The following is a 21782-nucleotide window of genomic DNA, read 5'->3' on the forward strand; positions in this document are numbered from 1 at the left end:
AAAACAAACAAAAAAAAGCTTCAGGGAGTCAGGCAGTAGCTCAGCGGATTAAGCACACATGGCACAAAGTGCAAGGACCAGCGTTAGGATCCTCGTTCCAGCCCCGGGCTCCCCACCTGCAGGGGGTTCGCTTCACAGGCAGTGAAGCAGGTCTGCAGGCATCTTTCTCTCCCCGCTCTGTCTTCCCCTTCTCTCTCCATTTCTCTCTGTCCTATCCAACAATGATGACATCAACAACAACAATAATAACCACAACAATAAAACAAGGGCAACAAAAGGGAATAAGTAAATATGTTTTTTTTAAAAAATAAAAGCTTCTGCACAGCAAAAACAAACAAACAAAACCACCACCCAAACAAAGAGACCCCTTACAGAATGGGAGAAGATCTTTACATGCCATACATCAGACAAGAGACTAATAATCAAATTATAGGAGGAGCTCACCAAACTTAGCAATAAAAAAAAACAAATGACCGCATCTAAAAATTGGGAGAGGACAGGAACAGAATATTCACCAAAGAAGAGATCCAAAAGGCCAACAAACATACAAAAGAAGGCTCCAAGTCACTGATTGTCAGAGAAATGCAAATAAAGAAAATAATGAGATACCTCTTCCCTCCTGTGAGAATGTCATACACCAGAAAAGGTAGCAGCAACAAATGCTGGAGAGGGTGTGGGGACAAAGGAACCCTCCTGCACTGCTGGTGGGAATGTAAATTGGTCCAACCTCTGTGGAGAACAGTCTGGAGAACTCTCAGAAGGCTAGAAGTGGACTCACCCTATGACCTTCCAAATCCACTCCTGGATATATCCTAAGGAACTAAACACATCCATCCAAAAAGATTTGTGTATACCTATGTTCACAGCAGCACAATTTGTAATAGCCAAAACCTGGAAACAACCCAAATGTGCAACAACAGATGAGTGGTTGAGTAAGTTGTGGTCTATATACACAGTGGAATACTACTTAGCTATCAGAAAAGGTGAGTGCACCTTCTTTACCTCCTCTTGGATGGAGCTTGAAGAAATCATGTTGAGATCAGCCAGAAAGAAAAGGATGAATATGGGATGATCTCACTCAGAGACAGAAGCTGAAAAATAAGAACAGAAGGGAAAACACAAAGCAGAACTTGGACTGGAGTTGTTGTATTGCACCAAAGTAAAAGACTCTGGGGTGAGGGGGATATTTCAGGTCCTGGAACGTGATGGCAGAGGAAGACCGAGATGGGTTGAATTGTATGTGGAAAACTGAGAAATGTTACGTATGTGTGAACTACTGTATTTTACTGTTGAACATATACCATTAATCCCCACAACAAAGACAAAAATTACAAGTTAAAAAAATACCTTCACAAAAAATAAAAATATTAATAAAACTTTAAAAAGATGATATTGTGCTCTATGAGACAAAATGGATAGAACTGGAGATGATTATGTTTAGTCAAGTAAGTAAGGAAGTGAAAGACAACTATCAGATGGTTTTGTTTATATGTGGAATATAGAGAACTGAAACACATGAACTTAGTTTAAAAAAAAAATCCAAACTGTCTCTAAGACTTTGTGAAAACTGTGGTGGCTATTGGGGGGAGGGGAGCTGCAGAACTTTGAACTATACCCCTGTAATCTTATTATCTCGTAAAATCATTTACTAACATTTTAACACAAAAAATAAAATCAAACCCAATCTGTTGGATCCAAGTGGTGGCATACTTGACAGAGCGTAAACTTTATCGTAGACAAAGGCCTGGATTCAAGTCCTAGGTCTCCACCTATAGAAAAGCACTGCTGCAGATGTCTCTCCTTCACTCTCTCTCTCTTGCCAGGTCTCTCACCCTCTACTAAAAAAAAAGGGGGGGTAAAGAAAAGAGAAATGGCCAAAGGAAAATGACAATTGTAGCCCCAAAGATGATCCTGTTGGCAAAAACAAACAAAATGTCCCCATTCCACCCATTCCAGTCCTCCAACCCCCAAGATCTACAAAGTATCTGAAAGTTCTTTAGCTTTTTAGACGATTTTTGGATAAGATAACATCTTCCAAGCACTTCCGTTTCAAGAACAAACTCGGTTTAATAATGAAGTTGTGCTGGCCAGATTAACAACCTCAAAGGTGAGTTTCATTTACAATGGAATCCCACCCCTGCCTGAGGTTGGGGGTCCTGGCAGAGCTGGCTCACCTGCCAGGCATGTGCCATGGGCCCCATCTGGACTTGGATGCTCAGTGTCCACTTCTGTGACTTCCTGTAAGAGCTCTACTGGCTGGAAGACCCTTCTCACCACACTACACCTCATGAGACACCTCCCATATCTGTCTGTCTGTCTGTCTGTCTGTCTATCTACCTTTCTATCTACATATCACCTATCTCCCTCCCCCCCTCATTGCTGGAGCCTCCCACATGCACAACTCTACTACTCCTCAACAGACTTTCATTCTTTGCCTTTCAGAGAGACACCAAGGCACTACTCCACCATCTATGGAGCCCCCTCTGCCCCACCCCACCCATGATGCTACCATGTGGTGACTCCTCAGGCATTGATGCTTGGTAAGGTGCTCACGCTACTGGGACAGTCATTTCTAGCCCCACTTCCATCTCTCTCTTAATTGTGCCTGGTGATAAGTGAGTCTGAACACAACAGAAAGGAAACCTCTAGAACCCCGCCCTCTGCCCACTCACTGGTGGCAGCAGCAGGGGCCCCTCCTTACCTTGCCCCCCTCCCCGTTCCAGCCACAGTTTCATCTGTGCTCCCTGCAGGCACAGCAGCTGTGGCTGTGGTCAGCTCTCCCCATAGTCCTCAGAGAGCACACCCCCTCTCTTAAGTTTCCAAGAGAAAACCACCCCCTCCCTGCCCATCTGGCACAAGGGAAGAACACTCAGCTTTCTCACGAACCCTCACCAGAGATGCTCAGATCTCTTCCACCTTAACTCTTTCACAAGCTCAAAGTGCACCCTGGGGAGGGACCTCAAAGTCCCAGTTCAGAAGGTAGCAACCTGTGCCTATTGTCAGTACCTAATGTCTTGGGGGTCTTCCTGTAAGAGCTCTACTGGCTGGCAGACTCCTCCCACCACACTACACCTCATGAGATACTTCCCATATCTGTCTGTCTGTCTGTCTATATACCTCTATTTACCTCCCTATCTCCCTATCTCCCTGTCTCCCTCCCGCCCTCATTGCTAGAGCCTCCCACATGCACAACTCTACTACTTTCAACACTTCCAGTAGGCAGGATAGGAAGCTCCTTAAGTTCTAAGATCAACTAAGGGGTTGTAGTTATCTCCAGGCCCCTAATTTGTTATCTCTTGCTCCCTTCCAACTTTCTTTGGAATTCAGCATCTTTATTCTTTCTTTCTTTCTTTATTCAATTAGGATTTTTAAAAAGAAATTAAGATGGAAGGAGAGATGGAGACATAAGAAGAGAGAGGGAGAGGGAGAGGGAGAGGGAGAGGGAGAGGGAGAGGGAGAGGGAGAGAGAGCGAGAGAGAAAATCCAGAGAGCAAAACCCCAGTCCTTAACCAAAGGGCTGGGCTGGAGCAGGAGGGGCAGAGGTGAGGGCGGAGGAGGAGGGGGAGATCTGGGGTGCAGTATAGCATCAGACCCTAACAAATCACAACTCAACTTTCAAGCGAGAAACATGAACTATGAATTAACACACAATGTGTGTTTTACTACACTAACAATCAAACAAAGGGAAGGTAAAATGATAATTAGGTATCACTTCCACCCTCCAATTAGAAGATTATCCTAGAAACATTGATAAAGATGCAGGGAGGTCGGTTCTGTGAGATTCTGCCTGTGGTTGAGAGGAATAGTACGACTCCCAGGAGTTATTTTGGTAATGTGTCAAATATCCTTTAATCCAATAATTTTCACCTCTAGAAATCTAGTCTAAGAAAATAAGACGGGGTGGAGAAGAGAGCATAATGGTTATGCAAAAAGACTTTTATGCCTGAGGCTCCAAAGGCCCAGATTCAATCCCCCACACCACCATAAGCCAGAGCTGAGCAGTGTTCTAATCTCTATCTTTACCTCTATCTCTTTCTGCATCTCCCTCATTAAAATAAAGCAAATAAAATACATTTAAAGAAAATCAGAGATGCAAATAAAAATTGAAGTGGAGGGTGTCGGGCTGTAGCACAGCAGGTTAAGTGTAGGTGGTGCAAAGTGCAAGGACTGTTGTAAGGATCCTGGTTCAAGCCCTGGCTCCCTACCTGCAGGATGAGTCACTTCACAAGCAGTGAAGCAGGTCTGCAGGTATCTATCTTTCTCTCTCCCCCTCTATCTTCTCCATCCTCTCTCCATTTCTCTCTTTCCTATCCGACAACAATAATAACTACAACAATAAAACAAGGGCAACAAAAGGGAATAAATAAAATAAATATTTTTTAAAAAAACTAAAGCTTTTAAAATAAAAAATAAAAATTATAGCGGAAAGCTATTTACTGGGGCCGAGTGGTGGCACACCCAGTTAAGTGCACACAGTACTATGTACAAGGAACCGGGTTCGAGCCCTGTTCCCCACAAGCGGTGAAGCAGGTCTGCAGGTATCTATTTTTCTCTCTTCCTCTCTATCTTCCCCTCCCCTCCTTTCTCAATTTCTTTCTATCCTATCAAATAAAAAGAAGAAAGAGTCGGGCAGTAGCATAGTGGGTTAAGCGCACGTGACACAAAGCGCAAGGACCAGTGTAAGGATCCCGGTTCAAGCCCCTGGCTCCCCACCTGCAGGGGCGTCGCTTCACAGGTGGTGAAGCAGGTGTGCAGGTGTCTTTCTCTCCCCCTCTCTGTCCCCTACTCTCTCCATTTCTCTGTGTCCTATCCAACAACGATGACATCAATAACAACAATAATAATCACAATAAAACAACAAGGGCAACAAAAGGGAATAAATAAATAAAATAAAAAATAATAATGAAGAAAGAAAAAAATATACTACAGTACAATCCATATTAAGAAGGAAAGTGAAAAATCTAAGTACATAAAATATATACATATTGGGAGTCGGGCGGTAGCGCAGCAGGTTAAGCGCAGGTGGCGCCAAATTCAAGGACTGGCAAAAGGATCCAGGTTTGAGTCCCCGGCTCCCCACCTGCAGGGGAGTCGCTTCACAGGCGGTGAAGCAGGTCTGCAGGTGTCTGTCTTTCTCTCCTCTTCTCTGTCTTCCCCTCCTTTCTCCATTTCTCTCTGTCCTATCCAACAACAATGACATCGATAATAACTACAACAATAAAACAACAAGGGCAACAAAAGGGGAATAAATAAATAAATAAAATTTAAAAATATATATATATACATATTATTTGTTGACGAGCACATAAACTATCTCTGAGAGGTCAAACAAAAACAAGAGGTTTTACCAGTTGCCTTCAGCAATGGGAACCGAGGACAAAGGAGGGAAAGAGGAGAGGAAGGCTTTCCCTAAAGCCCTTTCTGTGTCTTCCGAATTTTGAACCACTTTGGCATACTGCCTATTGAGACAATTTAACAAGTTTGGTAAAGTGCAAAATGTTTTTGCATCTTTATACATAATTTTAGTCTTTTTTTTTTTTTTGCCTCCAGGGTTATTGCTGGGGCTCGGTGCCTGGACTATGAATCCACTGCTCCTGGAGGCCATTTTTCTCATTTTGTTGCCCTTGTTGTTGTGCTTGTTGTAGTTGTTATTGTTATTGTTGTCAGAGCTGTTGTTGTTATTGTTGTTGTCGTTGTTGGATAGGACAGAGAGAAATGGAGAAAGAAGGGGAAGACAGAGAGGGGGAGAGAAAGAAAGACACCTGCAGACCTGCTTCACTGCTTACAAAAAGACCCTGTAGGTGGGGAGCCAGGGTGCGAACTGAGATCGTTACAACGGCCCTTGCACTTTGCACCATGTGCACTTAACCCACTGCACTACCACCCAGCTCCCTAGACATAATTTTAATAAATGGAAAAGGCTTATTGTGTTAGGATTTCAGTTTGAAATAAGGATATAAGACTTATATTCAGAAATCTCTCAGTAATCCAAAACTATATATTAATGCACAGATAAGAAGCCAGGAGACAGCTCGCTGTGTAGGAAGCCCTGGGTTCAATCCCCTGCACCACATGGGGAGTTCCAAGTCTAAGAAGGAAGTGATACAAAAGGTGCTTCACAGTGCTGTGAAGTCTCTGTCTCTCTCTCCCTGGTGTTCTCATGTGCAGCTGAAGACTTAAGCCTTGTGCATAAGTTAAGTGTGTACTCTACCAGGTAAGTGATCCCTGAAACCCAAAGTAAATGACTTTTTAATGAGTCAGTAGAGCTTCAGTTTTTCAAAAGCTTGATTGATTGATTGATTGTCAGGATTGATTGATTGTTATTGCTGGGTCTTGCTGCCTTCATGACTCCACCAGTCCTGGCAGTCATTTCTTAAAGAGAGGATGAGAGAGACAGAGAAAGAGAGAGACAAAGAGAAGAGAGAACTAAGACACTGCTCCACTACTCAGGACGCTTCCTCCTTGCAGGTGGAGACTAGGGGGTTGAACCCAGGTCCTTCTGCCCAGTAATGTGTGTATTCTACTGGGTAAGCCACCACCTAGTCCCTTATTTATTTTATGAGACAGAGAGCCCTGAGCACTGATCTAGCCTATGCATTGCCAGAGACTCAAACCCGGAAACTACGCGTAAGCCACCTCCCAAGCGGCAAAATCATCAGTAGATTGTTTTTAAAGGGTCAGCCACCTCACAAAGAAAAAAACAGACTGGAAAGTGCATTGGAAGTACTAAGAACTGCTCTTGCCTCCACAACTGTGTGGGGGCTGGGAGACCTAAGCCCTGAGCAGAGATACAGCAAGAACCTTCCAATCTGTCTGGTCTGTTATCCAGGGGGATATAACAGAACTCACAACCCAGGGCCTGGCCTCTCAAGAAAGCCTGCTCTGCTCCCTCTCTTATCAGGGTGTCCTGTGAACTCCCCCCAACAGGACAGGCCCCGGAACACACGGCAGCATCCCAGAAGCAGCCAGGCCCCATGCCAGCACACTGACCCCACCCCCACCCCCCCACCCCCACCCCCGCTCTCTTGACTGGCTCGTTCCCAAGGCACGAGCCCGCCTGGTCATACCTCCTCCCGCTGGGCCAGACACAGAGCCTAGCACACACGGGGCTTCAGGAAATGTTTGCTGAGCAGATGAACTAATCAGAGTGCTGTCCTAGACAAGTGCTGTGCAGGCACACTTCCTGTGAGGCTCTTCCATCTCGGAGACACTGGCCACGTAGGTCCACTGAGCATTTGGAAATGTGACTGGTATAGCCGAGCAGCTGGATTTTTCTTTTTATTTAATCTCTTTAATTTTATTTCATTAACTTAGTAAAAAAATATTAGATTAAGCCATTTAAGTGAAAAGGGCCAATAAGTTCTTCCATAAGAACACGTACATCTTGGAGCAGTCATTCAATTACACCAAATGATTCATTTAAAAAAAAAAAAAAAGATGATCCTATATCTGGCAGTATTCAATAAAAGATCTCTGCAGGATACTGAAAATGAGGAGGAGGAGGAGAAGGAGGTGAAAGAGGAGGAAGAAGAGCAGGAGGAAGAAGAGGCAGAAGCCCTTGCAGCCCCACAGCCTTTTCTACTAGGCCAGTGTCTATCAGGGGGGGTGGCTTGGCTGTGTCTCCCTCATAAATAGCTCCCCTGTATTCTGACTGCACAGGCAGAGAGGACGGAAGACTGGTAAGAACAGTGAGGGAGGGGATGTCGCTGGGACAGGAGACACTCCAGAGACATTGCAGAAGGAGAGTCCCTGTATTGTCTGAAACAAGAAGCGAGGCCATGCCCTCCAGAGGAAGATTTCAGTAAACGGGCACGGCAGCAAGGAGCAGGAGAGGCATGCCCGGCCTGAGCAGGCCCGGCTCCAGTCCTGCAGAGGGCTGCTCAGCACCCTGAGTTGCAGCACGTCCGCAGAGGCCAGCAGTGAGCCCTCACCCACCTTGACCATAATGATCTCCACTTTCGCCTGGTCAGGAGAGCTAGCCAGCAAACATTTCCATTTTGCAAGCCAGCAAGCAGAGTCCGGCTCGGTCCAATTGTCTGAGGCCACTAGGCTGAGACTGGCTGGAGCCCAGGAGTCTGCTGAGGACAGTAGCCAGATGATGAGGCACACAGAGGAGGGCCCGGGACCTGACCAGACTGCAAGCACACACTTGTCCACATCTACCTGTCCTGCAGATTTCTGGCTCCCCACAAGTGAGGACTCAGTCTGTTTGCCCACCTCAGAGACACAGGGTGCAGCTCTGTGCCTGGAACAAACCAGCCCTTCAACACATATAGCGGAAGAGTCCAGCAATGACCATCACCCCAGACACAACCCTTCCCAGTTCCTTTCTTTATTTCTTTATTTATTTGCCTCCAGGATTATCGTTGGGGCTCAGTACCAGCTCCTGACGGCCATTTTCTCCATTTTATTGGATAGGACAGAAAGAAATTGAGAGAGATGGGGGAGATAGAAGGGGAGAGAGATAGACACATGCAGATCTGCTTCACTGCTTGTGAAGCAACTGCTCCCACACACACCCACTGGTGGGAAACAGAGGCTTGAACCCTTACCCAGTTTCTGAACACCTCACCCCACCCTTGGCTGAGCTAGACAATGACTGCACTCCCCCACTAAAAACGGGAAACTGAGGCTCAGAAATCACCATTTGGAAGGTTTGATCCTCCAGTCCCCACCTGCAAGGGAAATGCTTCGTGAGTAGTGAAGCAGGGCTTCAAGTGTCTCTCTCTCTCTCTCTCTCCCCCTCTCTATCTCCTCCTCCCCTCTCAATTTCTCTTTGTCCAATAATACATAAATAAAAATATCTTTAAAAAAGAAATCACCACTTGGAGACGCGGTCTTAAACACCCGCCTGACAACTGTACTCTGACTGAAGAGGGAAGGAGCCTTCCACTAGGTCGCTGTGTTTTCTCTTTACTCTGGTCCACACTCCCTCCAGGAACTCACAGCCTTGTGGAGAAGGAAACATGACTTCAAGCCTCCATAACCCTCACTGCTAGGGGTCGAGCAGCGGCATATGGAACTGAGAGCATACATTATCATGCACAAAGACCCAGGTTCAAGCCCTCAACCCCACCTGCAGGAGGGGAGCTCACAAGTGGTGAAGCAGTGCTGCAGGTATCTCTCTCTTTCACCTCCTCTCTAATCCCCCCTCTTTTCGATTCCTCTCTATCCTATCAAATAAAGGGGAGGAAAGAGAGGAGGGAAATGGCCCCTGGGAGTAGTGGATTTGTCCTGTAGTTATCGAGTCTCAGCAATAACCCTGTTAACAATATATATACAACTACTCAGGTGAATCTGACAGAAGGTGAGAGGAGGGAAAGGGTAATTGTGGCTAGAGACCATAGCATCCCGTTCATAGTGAACAGGTAAAGCTAGACCCAGGGCAAGGGACAAGAGTGTTGGGGGTAGGGATGGAATGGGAGTTGGTACATCTGGTTAAGTGCACACAGTACTATGTGCAAGGATCCAGGTTCTAGGTTCGAGCCCCTGCTCCCCATCTACAGAGGGACACTTCATAAGCGGTGAAGCAGGTCTGCAAGTATCTATCCTTCTCTCTCCTTCTCTATTTTCCACTCCCCTGTCGAGAGGGAGTGCTGAGGGGACCTAAGAAGAGACAGAAGGTAGAGAAAGGGACAGGTGTGGAATCAGACATGATTATTGCTGCCACCTACCAGATCTAGAACTTTTGGACAAGTCAGGAATCCTGTCTGGGCCTCGGTTTCCTCCTTGGTCAGATGAGAGTGGTAAATCCTCAGAAGAAAGAGAGGGAGGGACCAGACAGTGGCAGATCAGCACGCACATTACCATGCACAAGGAGCCAGGTCCAAACCCTCAGACCCCACCTGCAGCGGGGAAGTTTCACAAGCAGTGAAGCAGTGAAGCAGTGCTTTGGGTATCTCTCTGTGTCTGTCTGTCTCTCTCTCTCTCTCTCTACACACACACACACATACACATACACACCTTCCCTTAATTTCTCTGTCTCTATCCAAAATAAATAAAACATTTTTTAAAGGAAGGGAGAAGACCTGAACAGCTCCCGAGGATGTCATCTCAGCGCAGAAATGTACAAAAGGAAGCCGCCACAGCACTGCAAAGACAGAAAGCAGTGGGCTATGAGACTGGAATGAGGGGGATACCAAGTGCAAGGGGGCGGAGGGAGGGGATTAGGGCAATTCTGCTGAGACTAAAGTCAGAAGGCAACCCCTGTCTCAAGAAAGCAGGGAAGGGGTGCAGGTGTCTACCTCCAGACTTACTTCACAAACACCACCACCACTCCCTGCTAGACCCTAGAGCCACTGTGCACGCCCCCTGCAGGTGGGGAGCTGGGGCTCGAACCGGGATCCTCACAAGGGTCCTTGCTCTTTCCTCCAGGAGCACTTAACCTGCTGTGCTACCGCCCGGCTCCCAAAGATGACTATTTGAACAGAAACAGAAGGGGGGAGTTCACAGTGTATAAGAGTAGAAAGACAAGTAAAGGGAGAATCCCACAGGGTCACAGGTGACTTACCCAGCAGAGCACACATGTAACCGTGCACAAGGACCCAGGTTCAAGCCCCAGCCACCATATGTGAGCGTCTGTATGGGAGAAACTTCACAAGTGATGATATAGTGCTGCAGTCTCTCCTTCCCCCATCTTTCTCTCTCTTCCTCTCTCTCTCTCTTTTTCTCTCTCTCTCACTTTCTATCTAAAAGAGGAAAAAATGGTTGCTGGACGTAGAGGAGTTATGTAGGCACTGAGTCCCTGCAATAACCTTGAAGACAAAAAAATTAATTGATTTAAAAATAATAATAAAGAAAATTCCAAGTCTGAAGCTGTTAGAAAATGAACAAAGAAGGGGGCCAGGCAGTGGCACATCTGGTTAAGTGCACATAGTACTAAGCACAAGGACCTGTATAAAGATCAGGGTTGAAGCCCCCAGCTCCCCACCTGTAGGGGGCATGTGTCACAAGCTGAGAAGCAAGTCTGCAGATGTCTATCTTTCTCTCTCCCTCTCTAGCTCCCCCTTCTCTCTATCCTATCCAATAAAATGGAAAAATGGGGTGGGGGTAGATAGCATAATGATTATGCAAAGAGACTCACATGCCTGAGGCTCAGGTTCCAAAGTCCCAAGTTCAATCCCCCACAGCACCACCACACATAAAACAGAACTGAGCAGTGCTCTGGTTTTAAAAAAAAGGGAGTCGGATGGGGATGGTAGCACAGAGGGCTAAGCGCTCATGGCACAAAGCGCAAGGACTGGCCTAAGGATCCCGGTTCAAGCCCCCAGCTCCCCACCTGCAGGGGAGTCACTTCACAGGCAGTGAAGCAGGTCTGCAGGTGTCTATCTTTCTCTCCCCCTCTCTGTCTTCCCTCCTCTCTCCATTTCTCTCTGTCCTATCCAACAATGATGACGTCAACAACAATAATAACTATAACAATAAAACAGCAAGGGCAACAAAAGGGAATAAATAAATAAATATTTTAAAGGGGGGGGCAGGGATAGATAGCATAATGGTCATGCAAAGAGATTCTCATGCATGAAGCTCCAAAGTCCCAGGTTCAATCTCCTGCACCACCATAAGCCAGAGCTGAGCGGAGTTCTGGTAAAAAAAAAAAAAAAAAAAAAAAGAAAAAAGAAAAAAAATACATCCACAAGCAACATATTTGTAGTGTTGGCACTGAGCCCCAGCAATAACCCTGATGGCAAGTAAATAAATAAATGGAGCATGAGCAAAGCAGGCAGTAGCAGGAGTCGGAGCTAAAGGGACAGAATGACTTCAAATACCAGCTCAGAGAGCTTGAGACTTGTCTTACTGGACAAATGGTTGCCAGTTTCCAAACCAAGTTGTCATTTCAAAAGAGGATGCTTTACAACATGCTCCAATCACTGCAGAACAAGTCCATGTCTCTGCAGATGTATTTCAAGGCTACCGTAGTAGATAAAATACAAGCCTATTTCAAAGAGCTCTTAAGTCATCTCATCAGGCCAGCAAAATGTCTCACTTCAGTGATTGCTGCATTTCCATGAGCTCAGCCTAGGTTCACGCTGTCAGGAGTGGGAAGGAGCAGAGAGGTTCTTACAGTTCGGGTCCTGGAGTTCTGCTGTGTACCCCCCACCTTCCCAAGCCCTTCAGTCTGCTTGCTGGAAATGAACCCAAAGAGGAGCCAGCTCCCGCGAGAAGCTTCAGAGCAGAGATAGTCGCACAAAGAGAACTAAGAAAGTACAAATGACTGTTTGATCAATCATTTGGCCTCAGCATGGGATTTGGTTAGAATTAAAGCCATCTGGTTGGGGTGGGGGGGGGGAGATGGGGGAAGAGACAAGCAGGCGGGAAAATGACCCACCTCCTCCTCCAAAAAGCATTGTTAACATGTAACTGGGGGGAAAACAGTAAAGGCTCTGCTGTTATTTCAGCCTAAGCCACTTAATCCTTCAGCACATAAAGCAACTTATTTTATGGCCTCTTCCCTTTAAAAAGTAAATCAGGAGACTGCTGCCTTGAATTCAGATATCTCTGAAACACACTACTCATCCCTCCCAGAGAAATATCCTGTTTCATAAACCTTCTTCGGGATACTTGAAACTGCAGATCACTAAGTGCCTTGCTTTAGGCATCTGACATTCCAGAGAATTAATATTTAAACTTATTATAGCGGAAAAGAATTGAGTTTGGTTGAAGCATGAAATATTTAATAGTGTCTCCAAATTAGAAACCCGATTTTGTTTCGCACTGGAAATGCCAGCGTTATTACCTGGGCTTTGCACTCCGACGAGATAAAATACACAGGCGGTCTGGAGATTAAACACACAATTACGGCCGTTTTCTCCAGAGAGACGGAGAGCGAAACAGGTTTGGGGAGTGGAAGCAGTTGGGTTTCATTTTTACGATACACTTAAATTTATATTATCATTCTCTGCCTTAAGGGTCGGGCTCCAGAGCACTGTAGCAACTTAACCACCAAAAACTTTGTCAAAGCAGCAAGTCCACTGAGGCCTATTCTCCGGCCTGGCCACTGTCTCAGTCCTGGAATGAGCCCGCTGCTGGGTGAAACCTGGTAACACTCTCCGCTCACTGGGACAAAAAGTAGTAAGTGGTTTGGGATAAAAATTAAGCTTCAATTGACACAGTGGATCCTGGCAGCCTCTGCCGGCACGTGTAACTTATTTACAGGGTTGGAAAGTCGGCAAAATACATCATCAACTCTTACACAAACTTCTACTAGGTATTAAATACCCGAGCCTCAGAGAAGTAATTCATATAGTCCAGCAATGTTCCAAAATAAACCCAATCGCCAGCCCTCCAGAGAGCTTAAAACAGCAAGTGGAATTTGAATTTTTAAAGTCGGGTTTATAATACTCCCTGGTTTCTTGCTAAAGTCTTATTTTCCATCAAACCTGCTGTTTAGAACCAAAGGCAACAGCATCTGAAAGAGTGATCTGGTTGCTAAAAGGACAGCAAATCAGGCAGAGGCTAGGCCACAAGACAACCAGGATTATTCGCCATCCTTCCTCCCCTTCTCACTGTCACTCAGCCAGGCCCATCCAAAGACTCAGATAATAAGGACTCTCACAGTTCCATCTGCAGAAGCAGCGGCCCTTGGAGGATGTCCACACTCACACACTTTCATGCAGGCACATATCCGCACGCAATGCCACAGACCCACAGTGGCTTCGTCCTTCCATAGGAAGCTACTTGAGCCATTCATCATCTGACACCAAAGACCCATTTGCAAGGCTCAGGAGGTGGTACAGTGGATAAAGTGTTGGACTCCTAAGCACCAGGTCCTGAGTTTGAACCCTGGTGTCACATATGACAGAGGGATATTATGGCTTTTTTTCTTCTCTCTCATCCCTCATAAGTATAAAATCTACATATGCACATGCACATATACATACATATCTATTCCCATACATGAGCATGAGATATCAAGTTCTCCCCCTCAAGCCCTTCCTCACCCCACCAAGCATTTAATAGGAAATACTGACTAGCTCCTGAGCCAGCGCCTTCTGCACACAGGGGTGTGGGTTATCAAGAGGAGTTTTCTTCAAATGGGCATCCTCCAGACTGCAACCTGGGTCCAGGCAAAATGGAAGGAAGGAAGGGAGGAAGGGAGGAAGGGAGGGAGGGAGGGAGGAAGGGAGGAAGGAAGGAAGGAAGGAAGGAAGGAAGGATAGAGGGATGGAGGAAAGGTGGGAAGGAGGAAGGAATGAATCTCCAAACTGTGAAAGACTCAAACAAGGAAGAAGAGAATGTGAAGGTTTCTGTGGAATCTGCAATCCTACCTCACAGCTGAGGGCCACTGCCCTTTCCCCATGGGTGGAGAGGGAGGACAGAGCCCTACTAGAGGCTGCATCTCCCTTTAAAGCTACCTGGGCCTATTAGCCAAGACTCAGGAAAGATCTTGGGAAAACCTGTAGGCTGCTGCTGACTTAGTAAGTACACTCTCTCTACGGGTACAGCAATCTCTTGCCACTGCTTGGAGTTACAGGCTGGTTCTACATCATACCATGCTCAAGGCAAAGTACTCACTTCACTGCCAAACAGAGCTAGTTTCAAAACCCAGACTCAACTCTTTTCTCCCTACACAATCTGGACAAGTCACATAACCTTTCCAAGCCTCAGCTCCCCCATCCATAAAATTAGAATCACATGGGGGTGGGTCGGTAGAGCAGCGGGTTGGGTGCACGTGGCGCAAGGCGCGGGGACCGGCGTGAGGACCCCGGTTTGAGCCCCCGGTTCCCCACCTGCAGGGGAGTCGCTTCACAGGTGGTGAAGCAGGTCTGCAGGTGTCTATCTTTCTCTCCCCCTCTCTGTCTTGCCCTCCTCTCTCCATTTCTCTCTGTCCTATCCAACAACGAACGACATCAACGACAATAAGAACCGCAATAAGGCTACAACAACAAGGGCAACAAAAGGAGAAAAAAAAATGGCCTCCAGGAGCAGTGGATTCATGATGCAGGCATTGAACCCCAGCAATAATCCTGGAGGCAAAAAAAAAAAAAAAATTAGAATCACACATTCTTTCCTTGCCAATATTATTAAATACAATCACATTTTCCCAATCTCCTCTCTTCTGTTTCACCACCACCACCTTATTGGGGTTTATTCCCATCTCTTGGAAATACATAATTGCATGCATATATGTGTAACCACAGTCATAAAATATGTAGGCTGGTACAAAGTAGGTAAAGCTGGTCTCCCTCTTCTGGTTCCTCTGTGTTCAGCTTTAAAGAGTCAAGAGTTTCAGGAAGAGGTCAACACCCAGCCCAAGACAAAGGCAGCCTCTTGATTATCCTGGATCCTTCCCAACCTTCCCAGCCCAGTACATGTGGAATTTTGGAACATCAGAGTAGGAGGAACAACCCATACAACTGCTTCCCATTTTACAGATAAGGAAATGGAGTCTCAGACGGAATGGCCAGGCATGCATGCATGGGGGAGACACAGTGGTGCATGTGTCTGCTCTAGGTGGGTCCCACCACAACCACCACAGAAATGTGCACCAGGCAGGAAAGGCATTATTCAGCTAGTGGACTGAAGATCCCCTCAGTGCTTCTGACTCTAAAAATACAGCTAATAAGCCTAACACAATCTGCCTCGATCTGCCAGCAACCTTCTAAAGGAATAACACTTTGGGGTTTAAGGGGGAAGATGTGGAAAAAAGAAAGAAACAGATGCTTTAAGTGACTTTAAGCTCTAAGACCACTGAGTCAGGGCTGCATTCTCTCCACACCCACCCTATCCGAGGTCTCTGTTTTCTTTCAGTTTCTTATAAATAAGGCTTGGGAGACCAAAGCAGGCAGACAGATAGACACACACACACACACACACACACACACACTTTACTGCCTTCCTTACTCAGTAACACACACACACACACTTTACTGCCTTCCTTACTCAGTAACACACACACACACACACACACACACACACACACACACACACACTTTACTGCCTTCCTTACTCAGTAACTCAGCCATCAGTCCCGGACTTTGCTTTTTAATGCTGAAGCTTCCCCCCCCCTTCATTGTAAACTATTAATTCAAGCAGTAGCTGTTGATAAACAAGAAGCCTCTTTTGAAACTTATAGAATCATTAGCACAGTGAAAAGCAACACAATGCGACACAATTTCGGAAGTCTGTCCCTTTTTCTTTGCTGTGGTATTATAGCCGGGTTTTTTGCAGAATGTAGTAGAATTTTTCAAACCCTACTGCAAAGTTTGTTTCATTTCTTCTCCCCCCTCAAACTGAATGTCTTTGTTTCTTTTAGCACAAAAATAAACCACCCCCTACCAAAAGAAACAACACAACTCCTCCTTAGGTCCAAATTAATTGAAACTAAAATCTGTAATAACAAAAACAAAACAAGAGAAAAATAGCAAACCACACCTTGTGACTTAACTTCCGATGATGATATTGTATATATGTAAGGCAACTAATGCTACTGAAAAGCCCCCCTTTCAGCTTTAAGGCAGGGAATCCATTTCCAAGAAAATCAGAGAAGGAAGATTATCCTCACTAGGAAAAAGCCACAGTTAGCGGGTGTCGCAGGTCAATTTACAAATAAAGCTGGTCCTTCTTTGTTGTTGTTTTCCCCTTTAACCCTTCCAAAAAAAAGGACTGAAAATCCTACTCCAAACTTCAGTTTCACTCCTCTTCTAGGATGCTGGCCAAACTCCACAAAATAAAAACCGAAGAAAATGATGATAATTATGCAACATTCAGAACAAAGAACATAAGAATATACTTTTTAAAAAATGATTCATTGGCACTTATGCCTGTAATGAGATTTTAACGCACTGTAAAAATAAGTGTGCCGGCTCACTTAGCTTCTCACGCAAACGGAACACAGGGAGATGAATAACTCGAAACGAAGTGAGTTTGAGATTTTTTGGTTTCTTTCTTTCTTTTTTTTTTTTTTTGCAGGAGATGTATAACCAAAAAAAAAAAAGGAAACCACAATATATAAAGAAACGGATGTTTTAATCACAGAGGAGCAATACAGAACTATCAACATGACTGTAGAGCCAAGAGTGCCCTGAGCCCTTGGTTCAGCTAAGCACACCACAGGTAATCGAGGCCTGAATCTTGCTGCCATCTCCTATGACGGCCCTCTTTCCATTTTGCACACCAAGTCTCAGCTGCTTCTAGAGAGCTTGTGAGGCAGGAAGGGAAAGGGAGAGAAATTCTAGCCTGCAGAAAATTCTTAGGGAATCTTTGGGAATTATACTTCCGCAACGTGTCTATAAAAGATTTGTCGGCTCATAACTCTTATGGCTGCAGACGCAACATGTTTCTGTCTTATTTGTATACCCATACACATCCGTGTTCCTCTTTGTCTCACTGAGCCTGACATTTGGCCAACAGGTTTTCCTCCCCACCACCATCACCCCCCCCCCTTATTTGAAACCTCAAGCACCAAAAAAAAAAAAAATTTGGATCTGATTATTTCCGGATCACAGGACCAGCACTTTAAAATGGATGAAATGCAAGCAAATTGCCCACCAGAGCCAGAGGGGGCAAATACTTTAAAAATAACTTGTACCTTTCTCTTATGGATGCTTAGCCCCTCCTAGGCCTCTCCAGAACATCACTGTGGCTTCTGATTCAGAGAAAGAAACTGCCAGGCGATACCGCCAGCAGCAGCAGCAGCCCCTCACACCCAGGCACACTGTGTCTACAGTTGCTTTCTTGATTGTTTTGTTTTCCTTTTTTTTTTTTTTAAAGTATATACTAGCTACTTTTTCGGTCTCGAGAGTAGCCATGTTGTCACGGCTGTTTATGAACAGCAGAACCCACATTTGTCAGGCTCGTCAGCCTCTTTTTAATTGCTAGTCTCAGTTCATCGTGAAAAAGCACCCCGAGAACTGCTGTAAATTAAATAGTGGGTTTTATTATGCCGTTTGGTCTGGGAACAGCAGCAACTCTTAACAAACAGAATCAACTAAGAGACTAAGATGTTCACTCACTATGACATAGTTGCTAGTCCCGATTCCTCAAGACTCAAGACAGGAGAAATAGAAGAATCAAAATAATAATAATCTGAGATTATTGATGAATGAGGAACATTCAGCAAGCCAGCACCAGCACCAGCTCTCCACCACCAACACACATGCAGCAAGTTAAAGTGTAGGACCTGGGACAAATGCCTGGAACAGGGAGACTGGGAAACTGCAGCTTACTTTCTGTATCTCTGAGCAGATCGTCAAACCTTCTCATCTTCATCTACACAGTGGGAGTCACAGTATTGAGTGGTCGTGTCTTTGCAGAAGGCAAAGGGCTTCTAAGTCAATTCCCTCGGAACAACCCACCAGACAGGCAGAGCATAGCTGGTACAAAGGCAGATGAGAATATGTGTACACGAGAAATTGTACAGCACTGAGGATGGGGAGCAAGCCTCATCCACCATCGCCACGAAGCTGTCTGCCTCTATAAAGCACAGATGTTTACCTTCTTTCCTTGTCAGAACCTCCCAAAGCAGAGAGTCGGGTGTTTAATAAGAAAGAAAAACGCAGCATCTGGTAATGTGGCCTTTCCAGCTGTTTGGAATCTGGATAAACGGGACTCTGCCATAAACAGATCGTGATTCTTATTGTAAATGATAACAATGTGAGCCCATGACGTCGCACCGTTCTTAGTGCCTCCTGACTCCAGATCTGAAAGCACTGAGGACCCCAACACCTACAGAGGAGAGCTTACTTCCTGGGCTCAGTCAGGGTCTGTTCCAGGCAGAAGGCAGAGTACCTGAAACCTGACCCTCATGCCAGGCAATACTGTCTTGGCCTGGGCAGTTGCAGCCACAAAAGACCTGCAGTTTGACTCCTGTCTCCTTCCTCTGGCTACAACTGTACCAGCGTTAGGGCCCTTTGCCACCAGCAGCTGAAAAAGCAAACTTTTCTTCCTCTTTGCCATACACCCTTTATCTCCAGTATCACTGGCTCTTGCATGGTGCTCTGCATAAATTAATAAAGATCCTTCTGTCTTTTTAGTTTGTAAGGCATTCTTACAGCCAGTTTCCTTTACTCTAGAGGTAGGCAGGCATTACTGTCACCTCTCTCACAAGAGAATAACCAGTTTTTCCCAAGCATGAAACAGGACAGTGACCCTCTACACCTCCAAAGTCAATCTCATGAGGAGATGAAGGCTCCAAGAGTGAAATAACTCCCCACCACCACCCCCAAGGACTCACAGTGCATAAGTGGCAGGGTTTTACAGTTTCCAGCGCAGCCAATAAATATGTTTCAATTGCTATTTCTATCTGTCTGTTTCCAATAAGCCCAAGGCTCAGCAAGACACTAAACATTCAAAGGGTTACTTGGTCTGGGGGTGGGGGGGATTCTGGTTGGTGGGCGTATGAAGCTGAGAGAAGATGCCTTTCCTTATGGCATTTGCCGGAGGGCTTTCAAAGCTCCACTCGGAAGCTAGGTTTGCCTTAGGCCGCTGGAACCTGCCTAGGGTCGCAGAGACCAGATCAAAAACTTCTTCAAACTCAGGTCCTTGAGCACTGAGCTGGCCACAGAAGGTCAAGCTGAATGCTGGATGGGCTTTTATGTACAGGATACATCCCTCACCCTCAGGCCTCGGTTTCCTCATCTTTCAAGTGGGTTTGATAAATCCTATCCCCAACAACCTCACCCACAGTCTGTGAAGAAATGAGTTTAGAAATCACTTAATAAAAAGTATAACCAGATGACCATCTTAAGATACAAAAGTGCTTTTCCCTCCTACCCCTTTATCTGTTGTTATCCTTTCCTGCCCTTTTCAAATACAGTGCTGACCTAAAGATCTCAGAAAAGATATAGGGGTGGGGGTACATAGACAAAGTAAAAAGAATAATAAAAGGTGTTTGGAGGAATGCAAGTAGAAAGATAGGACACAAAATATCCAAGTGAAAAGCTGAATCTCAGCTTGGAACAAAGGTTGTTTAGGAGAGTCCTTTTTTACTAGTTCTATAGAGATGGTAGCTGTTTGTTTGTTTGTTTAAGTGCAAAATGTTTTGAGAGGGTTGGAGGACTTATTTTAGGGAGGGTTGGAGGACTGTGTGTGGATGGGAAAACAATTCAGGGAGCTCAGGGCAGCAAATCATATTCTTGCTTAGTTGTACAGCAGTTCTTTCTCCCTAATAGAGATTCTCACACTGTATTCTAATAGTAATACTCTGCACGTGTCTTGCTTTGTTTTGCTTCTTAATTTATCTCTTTAAAATGACCTCTATTTGGAGGGAGGATATAAAATACTGAGACAGCAAATGCCTTTCTTCTACAAAGACAAGTATTTTCATTATAGGGGGAGGGGTGGGGGGCTTGGGAAAGCTATTCTTGATTTGTTTGCTTGTTTTGTTTTGTTTTGTTTTTAAATCCAGAAGCACTCTTCTCTCTAAAGGAGAGTTTTTGTTTTGTTTTGTTTTGTTTTTTTTCTCCAAGTTTCTGGGGTTGATGCTAATGAAACCTATAAAGCCATAAAGGAAATTTTTCTGTTTTCTTTTTCCTTCGTGGACATAAAACCAAGATATCCCAAGCACTAATATAATCAAATCCCAAAGCCTTGGATTTTTCCCTAGGAAAAGAAAAGGATAGGAGACAGACAGCACTTTAAACAATTTCCCCAATTTCTGGTTAATTATCTGTCAGCATGAAACTTCTGAATAATGGCTCAATAATAATTAACTGTGATGAGAAGAACATGTTCAAGAGAATCCCTACACCATCGCTGACTTTGAGCCCATAAACTCCACTGGGGCCTGCACATTAGGCCACCAGTTTCACTGTTTGCGTTGAGAGCTGTAGAGAAAGAGTACTGCAAAGTAGCCTGTGACCAAAGACTACGTTTCTGAAAGATTTTTTTTTTGGGGGGGGGAGGGGGTCAGGACTTAACTCAGGCCATAGACTGATGAAAATTTCCATCAAGAATCTAGAAAAGCATCTGATATAATTAATTCCTTACGTGATGGGTGGGAATACTGAGGTCCCAAGAAGGGGACAGGGGTTTCTCTGGATTCCTGTGCTATTTAAAGAGACTGGAATACTTTTTTCGCACTATACTATTAGGGCGGGTAAGAGATAAAGCCTGCAAGAGGCAAGTAAGTTGGGGTTGAGGAGCAACCAATTAGCACGTCCTAATTTATCATAAATACATTGACAAGTTTCACCCAGCTTTCATCAGAAACATAGACGCAAAACATTACCAGCAAAGTTATGTAATCTGAGCTTCCTGCGTACACATTTCCCCCAAATAGGCTTAGTAAATTTCAATGAGATGTTTCCCAAATAGGCATCGTTCCAGACTTACAGACGAGCCCCCAACTAGAGAGAGGGGAAAAAAATATATGAAGAAACATCGAGGGTGAGAAAAACTCCACCACCAAATTCTCGGGCGACTCAGCACAGCTGAGTGAGTGTGCCCACGGCCGGGGAGGCGCGGGTGACGGAGTCAGACTTACCCTTGCCTGGAGCGGCGGCCTTGGACGCACCGTAGTCTCGGGGGCTCCGGGGCCGCAGGAGGTCGTGGGCGCGGGGCGGCGGTGCAGGCGTCCGGGGCAGCAGTTCCCGCGGTCCCGCGTCCCCGCAGCCGCCGCCGCCCACCGCGACCCTGAAGGCCATGTGCGCGCCGCGGCCCGGGGCTCCGAGGGCCTCCGCCGGCCTCTTGTCTGAGCGCGCCTCGGCCACCTCGCAGTGCATGGCGCCGGGGCGGGGCGCGCGGGGTTCCTGCGGGGAGAGACAGCACAGGCACGTTAGAGGGCGGCGAGCGGTCCCCCTCTGCACCCCCAGCCCAGCTTTCGCCGGCCACCCGGCTTCAGC

General features: G+C 45.8%; 1 protein-coding gene across 1 annotated transcript in view; it reads right to left on the minus strand.

The window, feature by feature from the left end:
• The window catches only part of GLIS1 (GLIS family zinc finger 1), a 280911-nt gene that overhangs the window by 258112 nt on the left and 1017 nt on the right, over positions 1-21782 (minus strand). Inside the window, exon 2 of the mRNA XM_007534192.3 lies at positions 21425-21689. Within this exon, the coding sequence (XP_007534254.1) occupies positions 21425-21662 (238 nt within the window). The 5' untranslated portion in view covers positions 21663-21689. The remainder of the gene's footprint in view (positions 1-21424; positions 21690-21782) is intronic.

Source organism: Erinaceus europaeus, chromosome 13, assembly GCF_950295315.1.
Source record: "Erinaceus europaeus chromosome 13, mEriEur2.1, whole genome shotgun sequence".
Classification (NCBI taxonomy): domain Eukaryota; kingdom Metazoa; phylum Chordata; class Mammalia; order Eulipotyphla; family Erinaceidae; genus Erinaceus; species Erinaceus europaeus.